The 17188-nt window shown below is 55.7% G+C and overlaps 2 protein-coding genes across 2 annotated transcripts; one reads left to right on the top strand and one right to left on the bottom strand.

Moving 5' to 3' along the window:
- Positions 1–6824: 6824 nt before the first annotated feature.
- On the top strand, positions 6825–10522 carry Prss57 (serine protease 57). Its single transcript, XM_013122940.3, has 4 exons — positions 6825–7561; positions 8164–8308; positions 9305–9568; positions 9946–10522. Exons 1-4 carry the CDS (start codon positions 7467–7469, stop codon positions 10129–10131), a joined length of 690 nt encoding a protein of 229 aa, XP_012978394.2. The 5' UTR covers positions 6825–7466; the 3' UTR covers positions 10132–10522.
- A 303-nt stretch (positions 10523–10825) lies between these two features.
- Fstl3 (follistatin like 3) lies at positions 10826–16199 on the bottom strand. The gene is made up of 5 exons (XM_005083344.4): positions 16056–16199; positions 14720–14905; positions 13182–13397; positions 12051–12278; positions 10826–11967 (listed from the first exon to the last, which is right to left on the bottom strand). Exons 1-5 carry the CDS (start codon positions 16150–16152, stop codon positions 11924–11926), a joined length of 771 nt encoding a protein of 256 aa, XP_005083401.1. The 5' UTR covers positions 16153–16199; the 3' UTR covers positions 10826–11923.
- Positions 16200–17188: the final 989 nt, after the last annotated feature.

Raw genomic sequence — 17188 nt, 5'->3', positions numbered from 1 at the left:
GACGCCCTCAGCCATTCACCTTGCCTTTGATTTCTATTGACGGGGTCCCACTGTATAGACTAGGATGGCCTGAGACTCCCAGAGGTCGCCTTGCCTCAGCCAGGCCTGCTCCACCACACCTGTCTTCCCTGGGTTTAGATCTGTATGTGTTTCTTGGCCTCTGTGGCTTTCCGTCCATTCCACCTCCTTAGGCTGCGGGAGGGTTGAGAGCTCACAGCAGGGCCCAGGATAGGCTGAGGGGTGAACTTGGCAGGTAAAAGGCCAGATAGTAAACATTGTTGGCCCGACGGTCTGTGCTGCAGGGACTGTACTCTGTCATGGACACCAAAGCAGCTGGAGGAGCTATGTGAACACAGTCGTGTGTCAATAAAATTTTATTAACATCGTCCACAACTGGGCGATGGTGTCACAGGTCTTTAATCCCAGCACTCAGGAGGCAAAGTCAGGCGGATCTCTGTGAGTTTGAGGCCAGCCTGGTCTACAGAGCAAGTGCCAGGACAGCCAGAGCTGTTATGTAGAGAAACCCTGTGTCGAAAAACCAAAAATACAAAGCAACAACAACAAAATCATTATTGACAAAGACAGGCTAAGTGCTATATTTTGCTGAGCCTGCGCGGGGTGCTCAAGCTGAGAGATAGCGGGTGTCTTCGCTGTTCCTGGGTTTCTGTCTTTTCCATCTAAAGAGAATTATTGAGATCTGACTGTGAACATTGGTGATTCAGAACACAGCCTTTAGAGGGGCGGTGCTCTTTTTCTCCTAAACAAGTGAGTTAAGGTTTAGGTTGCTCTCCGCGCACCAACACCAGGGAAGTAGAGACAGGAGGGTCCCTGACCATCCATCTAGCCAAGTTGGCATGTTCCAGGCCGGGGAGAGATCCTGCCTTTTTCATTGTTGTTGTTTTGTTTGTTTGTTTTTCAAGACAGGGTTTCTCTGTGGCTTTGCAGGCTGTCCTAGAACTCACTCTATAGACCACACTGGCCTCAAACTCACAGAGATCCATCTGCCTCTGCCTAGGGAGTGCTGGGGTTAAAGGCGTGCGCCACCTAAGGTGAGACCAAAAAAAAAAAATGTTTTTAATTAAGAACAAAACAAAACAAAAAAACCAAAGCCAGAAGTGAGCCAGATGTGGTGATAGCAAGTCACCCCAGCAAGGTTATCATTGGCTACCTAATGATTTTGAGGTCAACCTGGGCCGCAGAAGACCTTGTCTAAAAAAAGAGAGAGTCAGGTGTGGTGCACACACTTTAATCCCAGAACTCGGGAGGCAGAGGCAGGTGGATCTCTGTGAGTTCGGGGCCAGCCTGGTCTACAGAGTGAGTTTCAGGACAACCAGAGCTACACAGAGAAGCCCTGTCTCAAAAACACAAAAACTGAATCAATCATTAACTTAGTAAACAAATAATTACACAGGAGAGAGGGAAAGAAAACCCAGAGGGCCTATGGGAGGGTTGAGGTGTGGGGACTTTTCTCTCCCTCCCCCTCCCTAATCCTCACGGTGTTCCTGGATATCCCAGATCAAGACTGAAACCCTTCCTGGATTTCTCAAGACTGTGCATTGTCCCAAGGCTGCTGTGAGCTTGGCAGTTGAGGTGAACACAAGATGGTTTTACATTTCACAACTGTTCACCAAAACGGAAGGAAATGGGGAAGTAACTGGGCCACCCTGAGTCTGCAGCCGGCACCTTTCGGTCACTTGGTGTGGTGTGTGCGTGTGTGCGTGTGCATGTGTGCGTGTGTGGGTGTGGGTGTGTGTGTTAAGGCAAGGTCTCACTGCGTAGCCCTGGCTGTCCTAGAACTCACTCTGTAGACCAGGTTGGCCTTGAACTCACAGAGATCCACCTGCCTCTGCCTCCCAGTGCTGGGATTAAAGGCGTGCGCCACCACCTCTGCTGCCTAATTGCTAGTTTACTTTTTGCATTCCAATCCCAGTTCCCCCTCCCTCCCCTGGTTTTATGAGACAGTATTATTTTGGAGGCTGTCGGTCTAGCCTGGCCTCGAACTCACAGAGATCCGCCTGCCTCTGTCTCCCAAGTGCTGGGATTAAAGGCGTGTGCCACCAACGCCCGGCTCCCATCTGCTTCTTGAAGATGGTAAGACCTCCCCTAAAAGTGTACTAAGGCTGTCCCATCATCTAGTTGAGGCCCGACCAGCCCCACCTCCCCCACCTAGGCTGAGCAAGGCATCTCTCCATATAGAATGGGCTCCACTAAGTCAGTTTGTGCATTAGAGTTAGATCTTGGACCCACTGCCAGTGACCTCATATACTGTCCCAGCCGCACCATTGTCACCTATATTAAGGGAGTCTAGTTTGGTCTTATTCAGGTTCCCCATTTGTCAGACCTGAGTCAGTGATCTCTCACTAGCTCGGGTCAGCTGATTCTGTGGGTTTCCCCATCACGGTCTTGACTCCTTTGTTAATATTATCGCTCCTCCCTCACTTCGATTGTACTCCACGAGCTTGGACCATTGGATAGTTGTGGATTTCTGCATCTGCTTCCATCTGTTTCTGGAAGAGGGTTCTAGTTTCCCTGGGGTTGTGGATTGTAGGCTGGGTAACTTTTGCTTTATGTCTGGTATCCACTTATGATTGAGTATGTACTGTATTTGTCTTTCTGGGTCTGGGTTACCTCACCCGGGATGGTTTTTTCTACTTCTGTCCATTTGCCTGCAAATTTTAGGATGTCATTGCTTCTTACCACTGAGTAGTACTCCACTGTATAAATATACCACATTTTCTCTATCCACTCTGAGGGGCATCTAGGTAGCTTCCAGGTTCTGGCTATTACAAATATTGCTGCTATGAACATAGTTGAGCAGATGTCCTTGTGCCTCCTTTGGGTATGTGCCCAACAGTGGTATTGCAGGGTCTTGAGGTAGATTGATCCCTAATGTTCTGAGAAACTGCCATACTGATTTCCACAACGGCTGTGCAAGGAGGAGTGTTCCCCTTTCTCCACATCCTCTCCAGCAAAAGCTGCCACTGGTGTTTGATCTTAGCTATTCTGATCAGTGTGAGATGGAATCTCAGAGCTGTTTTGATCTGCATTTCCCGGATGGCTAAGGCTGTTGAGCAATTCCTTAAGTGTCTCTCAGCCATTTTAGATTTTTCTGCTGAGAATTTTCTGTTTAGATCTGTACCCCATTTTTAAATTGGATTATTTGGTATTTTGGTGTCTAATTTCTTGAGTTCTTTATATATTTTGGAAATCAACCCTCTGTGAGATGTGGGGTTGGTGAAGATCTTTTCTCATTCTGTAGGCTGCTGTTTTGTCTTATAGACTGTGTCCTTTGCCTTACAGAAGCTTCTCAGTTTCAGGAGGTCCCATTTACTAATTGTTGCTCTCAGTGTCTGTGCTATTGGTGTTATATTCAGGAAGTGGTCTCCTGTACCAATGCATTCAAGGGTATTTCTCACTTTCTCTTCTATGAGGTTCAGTGTGGATGGATTTTTATTTAGGCCTTTGATCCATTTGGACTTCAGTTTTGTGCATGGCGATATGGATCTATTTTCTTTTATGTTGACATCCAGTTATACCAGCACCATTTGTTGAATATGCTTTGTTTTTTCCAATTTAGGGGGGGGTTCGAGACAGGGTTTCTCTGTGGCTTTGGAGGCTGTCTTGGAACTCGCTCTTGTAGACCAGGCTGGTCTCGAACTCACAGAGATCCGCCTGCCTCTGCCTCCCGAGTGCTGGGATTAAAGGTGTGTGCCCCCACCACCTGGCATCTTTTTTCCATTTTATATTTTTACATTCCTTGTCAAAACTTAGGTGTTCGTAGATGTGCAGGTTGATATCAGGGTCTTCAATTCGATTCCTTTATAGCCAGCTAATTTTATTTTTTATGTTCTGGGTGTGTTCCTGTGCCTATGTACCACATGCATGCAGTGCCCACAGAGGCCAGAAGAGGGCGGCAGATCCCCGGCAACTAAAGTTACAAACTATTGCGAGCCACCATGTTGGGTAGGAACCGAACAGAGGGTCCTCTGGAAGAGCCGCCAGTGCTCTAACCGCTGAGCCACCTCTCCAGCCCCTCTTTCTGTTTGTTTGTTTTTGGTTTTACTTTTATTTTTTGACAAGGTCTCACTCTGTAAACCAGGCTGGCTCACCTCCCAGTGTCTCCAGAGTGCGGGGGTTAAAGGTGAGCGCCCTCTGGCTTCCTTTCTGTTCATTGTGTCTGTTTCTCCATCCTCCCCTCCATGTGTCTCATTGCATCTCCAGGTACTCTCTTTCTTTCTTTCTCTCTTTCTCTCTCTCTTTCTCTCTCTCTCTCTCTCTTTCTTTCTTTTCTTCTTCTCTCCCACTCCCTCTTAGTTGCTGTTTCACTTCTCACGTGTGTGTGTGTCTGTCTGTCTGCCATCTCTGCTTGTGTCTCTCCTCTTCTCTGTCTGGGCTCTCTCCCTTCACCTCCTCCCCCATGCTCTGTTGTCTGATGCTGTCCCCCTCCAGTCCCCTGGCTCCCGCACACTGTTCCTGACCGCCCTCTGGAGTCCAAGGCGCAGATGTGCATCCTCCGTCCTCACGGTGGTTGGAATAAGCCTCTTGGAGGAGAGGTAGCCAAGACAACAGCCCCTCCCTGCAAGGTGGCCTTGCTGACACCGTGTTCTTCCACCTCCCTGAGCTGCATGGGGACCTCGCTGCCTGAGCACCATTGTGTACCCTGAGTTCATCCAGGTCAGTCTGTCCCCTTCTTTCTCTCGAGTCCCCAAATCTGCATCAGACGTGGAGTAGGTCTCATAGGCCAACCGGGGCCAGCCTAGCTGGAGCTAGGACATTGACCACCAAACGTGGACGAGTACAGGGCCAGCCAGTGTGTGCTGGAGACACAAGCCCACTGCTATCTATCCCGTCCAGCACCCGGATCATTCTTAGCTACATACTGAATGTGAGGTCAGGATGGTGTACACGGGAACCTATGTACATATTCTCTCCAAAGGGCTCCACCATGGAGAAGCCCAGGCCTAGCACATAGGTGGTCTCTGGACCCCAGAACTCAGGGTTACTTTTTTTTCTTTTTTAATATTTTATTTATGTATTGTGTATACAGTCTTCTGCCTGCATGCCAGTGGAGGGCACCAGATCTCATTCAGTGTGCCACCATGTGGTTGCTGGGATTTGAACTCAGGACCTCTGGAAGAACAATCAGTGCTCTTAACCGCTGAGCCATCTCTCCAGCCCCAGGGTTACTCTTATACTCACGGTTCTTCCAACAAAGTCTGGTACACAGTTGGAGCTCAATAATTGCAGTAAACTCAGCCAAACACAAATCTCTCCAAAGGATTAGCCTTCCTCATTGTCCTTAGGGACCTGAGATTCATGATGGAGGTCAAGGATCAGGGTGCCTGCCCAGGGCTACCTGGCAAGGGTCCGAGGAGTAGGTGGGCGTGGTGCTTCCAGGGTGACTGTGTCCCCTGAGATGATCTGAGGGGCAGTCACAAATGAGCTAGCACGATGAGCTTATAAAATTATTTTCTGAGCTTTCATGAACACCCATCTTGGGAACAAGGGACAGTTGAACCACCTTCCCTGTTTCCCAGAAACCCCCTGCTCCACCTCCTGACCACAGACCACAGCCCTGTTCCTACTTTGTGACTGGACCGTTGGTGACGGTGCCCCTTCCAGGGAGACACCGTCCTACAGCAGCCATGGTGCCCAGTGCTGGACACCGGGGCTGCCTGCTGTTGGAAGCGGCAGCTGTCCTGATCCAGCTCATCCCCCCTGGTGAGAACTTCAAACTGTCATTAAACCCTAACCGCGGTGACCTCAGGTGACCACAGGCTCCCAAACAGGAGCCACATCTAGGCTAATTGCTGAACCAAGAATGGTGGCTGTGGGTTTCAGCATGAGGTTCTGGGTAGAGATCTCAGCCACCTCAGGTACAGGGTTATGGGCTCTGGGTTTCCTTATTCTTTCTTCTTTGCTTTTTTGTTTGTTTGTGATTTTGTTTGTTTTGTTTTTTGGGTTTTCAAGACAGGGTTTCTCTGTGGCTTTGGAGGCTGTCCTGGAACTAGTTATTGTAGGCCAGGCTGGTTTTGAACTCACAGAGATCCGCCTGCCTGTGCCTCCCAAGTGCTGGGATTAAAGGGGTGCGCATCAACACCTGGCTCTTCTTTGGTTTTATTTTTACGAGTGTAAGTGTTTTGCCTGTATGTCTCATGCATGCAATCCCTGAGGAGGCCAGGAGAGGGCACCAGATCCCCTGGAACTGGAGTTACAGAAGGTTGTGAGAAACCATTATTGCAGGTGTTGGGAATCAAACCTGAGTCCCAAAACCAGCCACAGGTTTTAAATGATGGACCATTTTCCCAAGTCTCCTAACCCTAAAATCACCTGTGTTTATTTTGATGGGTCACATGTCTATGGTGCTTGTGGTAACCAGGGGTTCGTTCTGCTCTTCTACCGTATGAGTCCCTGGGATTGAACTCAGGTTGTCAAGGTTGGTAGCAAGTACCTTTGTCTCTCTCCTATCTATCTATCTATCTATCATCTATCTATCTATCTATCTATCTATCTATCTATCTATCTATCTATCTATCTATCCACCCATCTATCCATCCATCCACCCAGCCATCCATCCATCCAGCCATCCATCCACCCATCCATCCATCCACCCATCCATCCATCCATCCATCCACCCACCCACCCACCCACCCACCCACCCACCCACCCATCTATCTATCATCTATCTATCTATCTATCTATCTATCTATCTATCTATCTATCTATCCATCTATCCATCCATCCACCCATCCATCCATCCATCCATCCATCCACCCAGCCATCTTTTTTATTTAATTTTGTTGTTGTTGTTGTTTGTTTTTCGAGACATTGATTCTCTGTAGACTGGCTGTCCTGGAACTCACCTTGTAGAGCAGACTAGTCTCAAACTCACAGAGATCGCCCTGTCTCTGCCTCCCGAGTGCTGGCTGCGATTAAAGGCGTACAGTACACACCACCTGGCCCACCCGCCATCTGTCTTAATGAAAGCAGGGATTCATGTGGTCCAAGCACCTTGAAATGACTGTGCCGCTGGGGATGACCTTGAATTCCTGACCCTGCTGCCTCCTCCTCCAGCGTTCTGGGATGATGGGTGAGCATCAGCACACCCGGTCTGCACGGGGTGAGGCGCTGCCCAGGGCTTCATGTACGCTGGGTGAGCGCGCTGCCCACTAAGCCACAGCCGTAACTCGCTCTCTTTTATTTAGGGAAGATCTCACTGTGTCGCCCTGGCTGTCCTGGAACTCCCCGTGAGGACCAGGCTGGCCTTGAACCAGCAGAGCTCTGCCTGCCTCTGTTCACCCCTCTCCTGTCAGCCCAGCCTCTGGCTCTGCTCCCTGCCAGGGCTGGCCTCTACCGTCCCTTTTCCCGTCCTTGTCCTTGTCTCTCACACAGCCACTCCTGTCCCAGGTTGCTGTGGATCCCAGATTATTGGGGGCCGTGAAGTGACACCACATTCCCGGCCCTACATGGTCTCTGTGAGCTTCGAGGGCCGTCACCACTGCGGAGGCTTTCTGCTCCACGTCCGCTGGGTGGTGTCAGCTGCGCACTGCTTCAATGACAGGTGACGTTGGGGTCACGGAGGGACAAACTCAAGGCCATCAGGAAGCTAGGACGTGACACAGACAGGACCAGCCCCTCCCCCAGGGCACTTCTGGTGATAACAATTAAATATAATAACTATGACCACCTTTAGCACCAACATGTGTCACTGTCAGTGTTCACATTACGGCTCGGAATGGCAGCCTCGTCTGCAAATTCCAATTAGCCAGGAGGCTAGAAGGCTGAGTCAGGACAGAAACTGGAACCTCAGCTTCAGCTCTAGACTGGGAACGTGTCATAAAAAAATAAATGAACAGTTGTAGGGTTGTAGTGAATAGTAAAGCCCCTCCTAGACTTCCCAGTAAGGGGCTGCGGGCGTGGTCAAGAGTACAACACTTGTCTAGCAAGAAGCTTGAGGCCTTCTGCGTCATACTCAGCACTACCAAATCGTGTCAAGGAATTCAGACCAACAAATAAGGCTGTGTTGTGTTGTGTACGTTTCTATAACTTTTTAAGTTAGTGTTGCAAGGCCTGGAGCCCTGTGGCGGCGGAGGAGGACCAGAGACGGTGAGGGGCTGCGTGTGAGGAGCACTCCTGGTGACCGCAGTCCTCCTGTCCCTGCAGGGACCCCTCCACCGGCCTGGTGGTGCTCGGGGCCCATGCTCTGCTCAGACCGGAGCCCACACAACAGGTATTTAGCATTGCGGCTGTGGTCCAGCATCCCAGCTACCAGCCTGCCACACAGGCCAACGACATCTGCCTGCTAAAGGTGAGCCGGGCCGGGGCTGCCACACTCAGTCCCTCCTGACTTCTCCACTTATTTACTCAGTTTTCTTGCAGGGTTGGGGATGACCTCTTTTCTTCTCGGGGCAGGGTTTCTCTGTGTGACCCCAGCTGCACTGGAACTCACTCTTTACAGAGCTCCAGAATGGCCTGGAGCTCAGAGGTCAGCCTGCTCCACCTCTGAAGGGCAGGGCTAAAGGGGTGCGCCACCACACCTAGCCTGACCGGCTCCTTGCTGGGAAAGGGCTCTGCTGCTGGTTCATGCCTGGGGTCCTGCCACATACCTCCACTGCCCAGAACCCTCCATGTCCCACCTCTGTCAGAATAAAACTCAAAGCCAAGAGCCACGAGGTCATTTCTCAAGGGGATGTCTCAAAACTGGCCTACAGACACCCTGGCAAGCTCCCTGTGTTCTGTGGGCTTCAGGGCAAGGCAGTTTCTTAGGACAAAATGGAGGGCCTGAGGGTTTCCTCTGCCAGGGTCCGGGGATGAGTCTCCCGGGAGTCACATCTAGCACAGGTGGAGATACTGCCGTTGCGAATAGCAGAGAAACTGCGACTGACCAGTGGGGAAACTGAGTCTAGATGGACTCAGCCTTCCCCGGAGGCCTGGTCTTCCTGTCCTCACCCTTCAGCTGAGTGGCAGACCTTGCTGAGGCCCCAGGAGGCCACTCTGGGCAGCCTCACAGATGATGGGAATGGCAGTTTAACAAACTGGGAGGTTCCTGAAGGGTGAGGCTGAACGGGAAGTTACCCCCAGCTGGGGAGCCCTCTGGGGTTTGGAATGGTAGGCCAGGAGCCATCACCCTGAGGAGTTACTGAGGGCTGAGGCGTGGGGGCAAGCTGAGAGGTGAGGTGGGTGTCACACCTCTGGCCAGGGACCGAGCCACCTGAAGGGCAGGAGGCGAAGGTCTGAGGGAAGGTTCCCTGAGATGGGAGCGGCGGAGGGGGGGGGCGCTCTGAGGGCAGCCTCTCTCCCTCAGCTGAATGGCTCTGCTGTCCTGGGCCCTGCTGTGCAGCTGCTGGGGTTGCCGCGGAGAGGTGCCTGGCCACCCTTGGCAGGGAGGCGCTGCCGTGTATCTGGCTGGGGCTTCGTGTCTGACTTTGAGGAGCCCCCGCCGGGGCTGATGGAAGCCGAGGTACGAGTGCTGGACCTGAGCGTCTGCAACAGTTCCTGGCAGGGTCGGCTGAGCCCTGCCATGTTCTGCACCCGCAGCGGGGACCGCCGGCGGCGTGGCTTCTGCTCGGTACAGTGGCTTGCTGTGTGGGAAATCAGGGTCCGGTTGGACGTGGGCTACCTTTGAGGACTGAGTAGGACGAGGAATGAGGAGCCGGCGGTGAGGGGTGCCTGAAATCCACACAGGCTGTGTGCCCTGCACAAACATGCCCTGGCCTGTGTACGTAAGCATAGGAAGCACACACGGTCTCGGAACTCCGTCTCCAAAAAGCTGATTCTTCAGTGAGCGGAGACTTGCGGGAAACCTCAGCTTTTGGGGAGACGCGCCAGGGCCTGCTCCACACAGCTGTGTTGCTCAAAGCGCGCAGACCTGTCTGTGTCTAAGAGACTCCTGGGGACACAAGGCCCCAAGAGCAACAGCTAACTTCAACTTCCTTTCCACTCCAGGCAGACTCTGGGGGACCCTTGGTATGCGGGAGCCGGGCCCACGGCCTTGTCTCCTTCTCAGGCCTCTGGTGTGGTGACCCCAAGACCCCAGATGTCTACACTCAAGTGTCCGTGTTTGTGGCCTGGATATGGGATGTGGTTTGGAGAAATTCCTCCCCCGGGTGTTATGGAGTGCTCTGTGAGTGATGTTTGAATCTCAGCCTCCTACTGGGACAGAGATGAATGACAACCTGTGCCCATTGGCTCTGATCTGGAATATTCCATGGCTTGGCTGGAGAACCCTGAGAACCTGTGGTTTGGGCTGCAGGCATGTATCCGGACTGAACAGTGGTACTGAGGGCTGACTAACAAGACACATAGCTCATGGCTTAGGTGTGGTTAAGAAGGGGCCCTGACCACACCCTCACCCTCTAGGCAAGACCCTTTCACAACTCCCAGTCGTCCACTATGCCCCCTCCTGACAACACCCGCTCCCACCCTGGTGACTCCAGGGCAGCTAGTCTGTCCTGAACTGCAGACTAACCCCACTGACACACGGGAGTACGGGATACAGCGAGGACAGAATAAAAATAACAAACAAAAATGGTATCGCTCCATTCCTGGGGCCCAGTCACAGACTAGCCTGGCCTCCTATGCTAAGGTGGCCTCAGCACAGAAACTGTCTTACCAGTCACCATTCCTCTTGATTTCAAACCCTTGCTCCTGAGCCATCTTGTCCCTGTACCCCCGGGAGCCCAGCTCCCCTCCACCTGCCTCCATGCTTCCCAGGGACCCCGATCAGGTGCCACACATTTTTGGAAGCTTCCGTGGCTGGTTCCATGCCCCACCCTAGCCCACAGGCTCAGAAAGAAAAGGCAGGTGGGGCTGTTCACCATGGTGGTTTGTTTTTCCATCTTTTATTTCTTTGCTGAGGCAGAAGCCCAGGGTGGGGGATGCTGCCTAGGCTGCCTGTTAATGACACTTTTGGGGGACATTATAAGAAAGGCACAGCTAAGGACTCAAGGGAGGACGATAGAAAAGACCCTGGGAACTCCTTGCCCGCCAAACGGGCGGCTGTGCACCCTCCTATGGTCCTCTGTTCGTGGTCTAACATCTTGTCTTCCTTTTCAAGTTTTTTAGAGGTTACGTCTCATGTAGCCGAGGCTGGTCTCGAACTCACTATGCAGTCAGAGATGACCTTGAACTCCTGATCCTCCTGCCTCTATCCAGTGCTGGGATGACAGGCTCGTGCCAACATGTCTGTTGTATGTGGTGCTGGGGATGGAGCCTGGGGCCTTGTGCATGCTGGGTAAGCACTAACTACTGAATGGCAGCTCCTCATTCTTTTTGGTCTCCTGGAAGGCACATGTGGGTAATGTTCAGTAGCAGCTATCAGAGTGAAGGGTCACGCCCCAAACAGCACCTGACTGGTGTCCACCTGTTGCAGGGCCTGGTGATGAGTGCAGCTGACTGGGAAGTAGGCACTACAGGGTGACTCTGGGGTGCTCGGGGCACGGTGAGTCCGGGTGTCCACAGGCTACCCTGGGCCTGCCGTCAGCCAGGGTCCCACCCTAAGTGGAGTGAGTAAACAGGGAGGAGCCCAGTGTTTCTCTGGGTTGACCCTGACTGCCCCTGGTCTGAGGCCGGGAGGCCCCGTGTGAACAGCAGCTGAGGAGGACACACTACCATCGCCTGTGCCCTGAGACTCGACTCCAGTCTGGACAGCAGGCAGAGATCAAGGCAGGAGTCTCCGCGAAGCCGCCCTCCCTACAGCAGGTGTCTGGGGTCCTAACTTGATCCCAGTACCTGGTGATGGCACATACCAACTCTTATAAAACATCTCCCTTCAGTCCCTGTGATACGTGCTCAGGATCCTACAGGATCCGCAAGTGGTTCCAGGCCAGGTTTGGGGAATGTCCACGTGACATAAATTAGAATCTTTTCTGTGACAATAAATAAAACTGGGACGGCCTCAAATACCAGGCCCAGCTGCCGCAGCTCACAGGAAGTTCTCTTCCTCCTCTGGCGGTACTTTGGGGGTCCCTGCAGGGATGGAGGGAACGGGCCACAGTGAGCGCATGAACCGCCCCTTGGTGAACCGATGCCCAGACCCACCCGAGTCTCACCTGTGCAGATGCCCGGGTGGCGAACCCCAATGGAGCGGCCCAGGAAGCAGGTGGCCTGGCGCAGGTGACACGAGGAGATATAGGTAACGTTGTTGTTGCCACAGAGTTCCTGGCCGGGGCTGGAAGGCACCGGGCAGGGCGCGGCGCGACACACCACGCAGTGCGCGCTGCCGGTCTGGTCCACAAGGCACGACTGGGGGCGCGGGCACACCACGTGGGCGCAGGACTCTGCGGGCACCAGAGAGCGCAGGTCGGCGCTGGACGGCGTCGCCTCCCCGAGAGTCAGCTGCCCTCGGAGCGGGACTCCGCCGGAAGCCCCATTCTCGGACATAAACGCATCGCCATTCTTCAAAGCCGCCCCAGAACGGCAGCTCCAACCTGCCGAGACCCATCCCCCGGAGGACAGTCCCCACCCCGGCTCTATTAAGCCCCGCCCCAAAACGCGGACACCCTCCCCCCTCCCCTCTGTCAAGCCCCGCCCCCGGGACCTCAGCGCCACCCACTCAGTCGTCGAAGCCCGGCCCCAGTCTCGCAAGCTCCGCCCATCAGGTTGCCTGCGCGACCACACCCACGGTTCCCCTCCCAGCCCGTCCCAAGCCTGTCTCCCAGGCCGAGCCGCCTCTCCTGCGCGCCAGCACTTGTAAGGGCACGCCGGGCCCCGGACACGCCCGAGCGCTGCCGCCGTCCCGGGCTCGAGCTCCAGCTCGGAAGCGGGCGACTTCGGCATCCACCTGACCTGAGCCGCAGTCTTGCCTAGCCCTGCCCCTCCCTCCCTCAGGCCCGCCCCCCTAGCGGTGGCCACCGGCGCCGCCCCCGCAGAGCCCCGCTACCGACGGTCCCATTTGGTGCAGGTCACGCCCCTAGAGGCGAGACTCAGCCCCCAAAGCGACCCAAGGCCCGCCCCTTCCAGGCCGTGCCCTTTCGTGGGACCGTCTCTCTCCAGGCCGCGGTACTTCAGGCTCCGCCCCTGTCTGGCCACCCCTCCCGTAGGGCCCCACCCCTCCCTGGCTCCACCCCTCCCCCTGCCCTACCTTTTCCCGGACCCGCATCTCTGGGTGCCGCGGGTCCCTCCCTGGCCTCATCTCCATAGCCCCGCCCCGGGCCCCGCCCCTCCACGGCCGCGGCCCTTACTTTGGCAGCGGCCTCGGTACATAACACGCAGGTCCGGGTGCCCGCGGCAGCGCGCGGCGCGCAGCTCGCACTCGTCCCGGTAGGTGGCGCCGTCAGAGCCGCAGACCTGCAAGCCCGCGGGCAGCCCCTCGCAGTCCGGTGCGCACTCACAGCGTGGACGGCCTCCCACCATGCGGCACGCCTTGCTGGGGCCGCACTCCACTCCGTCGCAGGAATCTGGGGACACAGGACGCCCGCAGGCGGGGTTCCCTCGTGCCGCTGGAGTCCAGCAGCGCCCTAACGCACAACCGCGGAGTGCCTGTGTCTCCGGGTCCCGCTAGGACCTGCCCAAAGAGGCACGGAGGAGGGGCTCACTCCGCACACCCTCAGGCGGAGGCTCGGCTAGGCGGGGTCTTGTGCCGGGGTTTCCACCTCGCCCGCCCCAAACTCTTTATTCTGTTCTTGGGAGGCGGGGGTCTCCTGTGGCCCAGGCTGGCTTTGAACTGATCCTCCTGCCTCTAGAACCCAAGCGCTGGGATTCCCGGCCTGCAGCACTGCTCCTGGCCACGCGTCCCTTTTAGTATGTTGTCCAGCCATCATTTTACAGATGGGGAAATGGAGGCTCTGAGAACACGGGGACCCTCAAAACATCCTAGCTTGAGAACTCCATGCTAGACTCAGACGCAGCAACATCCCTCCCTCTCCTCTCTCGGCTCAGTTGCCTTGTGGCTCTGGAGACCCCAAACTCTCTGGCCTCGGTTTCCCGGTGTTCTCACATTGCAGAGTTAGCCTGGGCACCCCCACAGGGCCCACCCACCCGCGCATCTGAAACCGACCCTCTAGTCAACCTGGGAAATCAAGAACTAAAAAGGCGAATTCGCGTCCTGCGTGCCGAGGGGCATAGGAGCCTCGAGAAGGCACTCACAGGCTCTCACGCCCAGGCCATGTGTTTCTGGTTATCTAGTGCCGGCTCCTGGGCTTGGCCTGCAGATCTACAGCCCAGCCTCCTCCTGGGTAAGCTGCTTGATGGCACCCCACCCTGCTAGAGACTGACCCTAGCTCCAGTGCACTCTGCCTTCCGGGCTCCACCCAGCAAACTCCTCATCATCTCCCAATACCCTACATCTAACGCCCACTCTCTCCAAGCCCTTCCCCAGCGCTTTCTCCGGGTCCTTCCTTGTTCAGCCGCGACCACAGAGACCAGGGTGCCCTCCGATCAATGCTTCGATCAATGCTTCTTCCAAGGCAGAGGGTGTCTGGACTGTCACTCATTCTGCTCTCAGCAGGGATGGCAGGGGTGCACGCCTCAGAATAAAGTTAGATACCCCAGGTATACAGAACATGTAAAATCGGCGGTAGCCGGGGCTTCCTGTGAGGACAGCAGCCTGGGTGTCAGGCAGGATTTAAGACTAAGTTCATCTCCACTAGGTGAGGGAGGGTGCGGGCTAGGGGCTCTAGAGGAAACCAGGGGGCTTGAACCTTTGCAAGCTGCGGCCCTGGGGTGCCCGTGACTGCCCTCTGAGGCCAGGGCCTCTCCCCAGTCTGCTGTGCACCCTTACCTTTGCACGGGAGGCAGTGGACGAGGCCCAGGAACCCCAGCAGGCTGATTTTATCGCCTGGGTGAGTGAAGTTGGACCAGGCTGTGTTGATGTTGCTGGTAGAGCAGCACTCCTCCCGGCTGACATCTGTCTTCAACACCAGACTGCAGGTGGCCTCTCGGTCCTGCAGGAGCCAGCACACGCCACCTATGGGGAGGGGGAGGAGGGGGAGGGTGACTCCGAACTCCCATCACCACTCATGAATTATTCTTTTAGTTTGTGTGGTAAACTCGTAACCAACACCCAACACCCCAGGTCTAATGCTCCCTCCAACTGTGAGATGCCCGTAGCCGGCATGGTGCCCTGTCCCCGACTCAGGCAGAAGGGACAGAAAGTCACAGCTACGGTCTTGACTCTGCTCTGTGGGGAGCCCTCCTCCTCTGAGCCGCACCCCAGTGCTCCTGCCCAGCCTCCGGGCCTGAGAACTGGCGCCCTGCCCGGCCCCTTCAAATGCCAGGCACTCGGCATGTGAGGGTCTGTGGGCCTGCACTGGCTTCCCGCCTCTGCCCTCTGTCTAGACAGTGCCCAGGGCAGCCGAGCCCCCGGCCTGCAGCCCCCCCTCGCCTGGCCCGCCTCTTACTCACTCCAACTGGGGAACATTCCCTCTGCGTGAGCTCACTCCCCTGGGATGGGACGGGGGACACGGCCCTCGGGGAGGGGGCTCGGCTCCCTTGGAGGCCGCAACTCTGCGGGGCGGGCCCCGGGAAAGGCTGGGACGCAGAACCCCGGGCTTTCTTCACCCTTAAATGGGGACAGCCGCATCCCCTGTATCGGAACTCATTCGTGCTCAGGGGACGCTACTGACTGCCTTCCACAAACTGGGCTCCCACGCCTCAGCGAACACTTTTCAAAAGGGGAAACTGAGGCTAGAGCTCTCCCAGTCAGAGATGCAGGTACAGCATTCCAACAGAGACAGTCCATCTGCGGGATCCTGAAACCTCCACCTAGGCGGCATTAGCAGGTCCAGCCACCCAGAGATGTCTCTCTAAAAGAGGTGTTTCTCAAAAGGAGCCACTCACAGAGACACTTACGAGGTTCATCACCCCGAGCCTCAGTTTACCCATCCTGAAAACGGGGATGGAAAAAGTACCCACAGACTTTGGGTTCTGTGGACTCATGGGAAAGCCGGCAAACAGTAAGAGCTTAATAAATAAATGTCAGCCCTCCCTTGAGACTGGAGGGGAGGAGCGCCCCACTCGCCCACCCAGACAGAGCGCACCCCAGACATCCCCCTGCCGCATTCCGCAGGCCACGTGGGTGGCCCGCTCGCCCGCCCCTTCCGCCCAGCCCCACTCACCGGGCGCGGAATCCCCCGAGCCCATCACGGCGCTCACGGATCCCACCGCCCAGACCAGGGCTCCCCAAAGCAGCGGCCACAGTGCCCCAGGACGCATGGCGAGAGTGGGGCGGCAGCGGGGACTCAGCGAGTGCGGGCGCCTCGGCCTATAAAAGCCCAAGGCGGGCGGGGCCGGCGGCGGGCGGGGCGGGGCGCGGCGGGACGGACGTGTCCCCTAGGCGCAGGGCCCGGGCCTGCGCGGGGGTGGCCGCCGGGGACAGGCCCTGTCCCATCTGGGAACCAGACGGTTGTCTAGAAGAAGAGTCCACAGTGGGGTCAAGTCACAAACTTTGGCCCCGGGGCAGGTTCTGGGAGGTGACGAAGGTGAGCACTTCCAGGTGTGCGTACTCCTTTGGGGTCTCCACCTGGAGTGCGTCTGGAAGTCTGGACTGGGTGTGACACTGAGGCTGCCATCTGGTTTCTGTGGCCTCTGGCCTGACCTTCACAACTGGCGAACGCCCAAAGTGGCAAAGGGTGTCCCTGAGTTGCCGCAAGCGGTTTAAAGGCAAGGCTGAAGCAGGAGGATTGCTGTGAGTTCCAGACCAGCTGAGGCTTCGGAGTGCCGCAAACTAGAGTTGCAGTCAGCTTGTGGCAGAGGGCTCGCCCAGCACGCACGAGCTCCCGGATTCCGTGGGCACGATGGCGCACACCCGCCCTTCCACCTGGCAGGCAGGGAGGCTGGAGGACCACGGAGGCCAAGGTCGTTCTCAGCTACCAGAGGGAACTTCGGGCTAGCCTGGGCAACCTGAGATCCTGTCTCAAAAAGGAGTTAGAGGGTGACTCAGGAGTTAAGACTGGTTCCTGGATAAACAGGAGGACCTCAGTTCAAAACTCCAACACCCACGTAAAAGCAAGATGGCCTGTAAGCCCAGGACTGTGGGGAGTGGGGACAGGAGAGTCGCTGGGGCTTGCTGGCTGAGAGAATATTGCCAACTTCAGTGAGAGACTGTCTCAAAGGCCAAGAGGGCTAAGCAGAGCACCTCATCTCTGGTCTCGGTGAGTGCATGCATGCACAGCCAAGAGAGAAATCGTCATGCAGGGAGGCACATCCCAGAATCCCAGCCCTTAGAGGGTCACAAGTTCCAGTCCAAACT

Source organism: Mesocricetus auratus, unplaced genomic scaffold (assembly GCF_017639785.1).
Source record: "Mesocricetus auratus isolate SY011 unplaced genomic scaffold, BCM_Maur_2.0 Super-Scaffold_100676, whole genome shotgun sequence".
Taxonomy (NCBI): Eukaryota; Metazoa; Chordata; class Mammalia; order Rodentia; family Cricetidae; genus Mesocricetus; species Mesocricetus auratus.
Note: the sequence above shows the minus strand (reverse complement) of the source record. Positions and strands in the feature narration are given on the sequence as shown.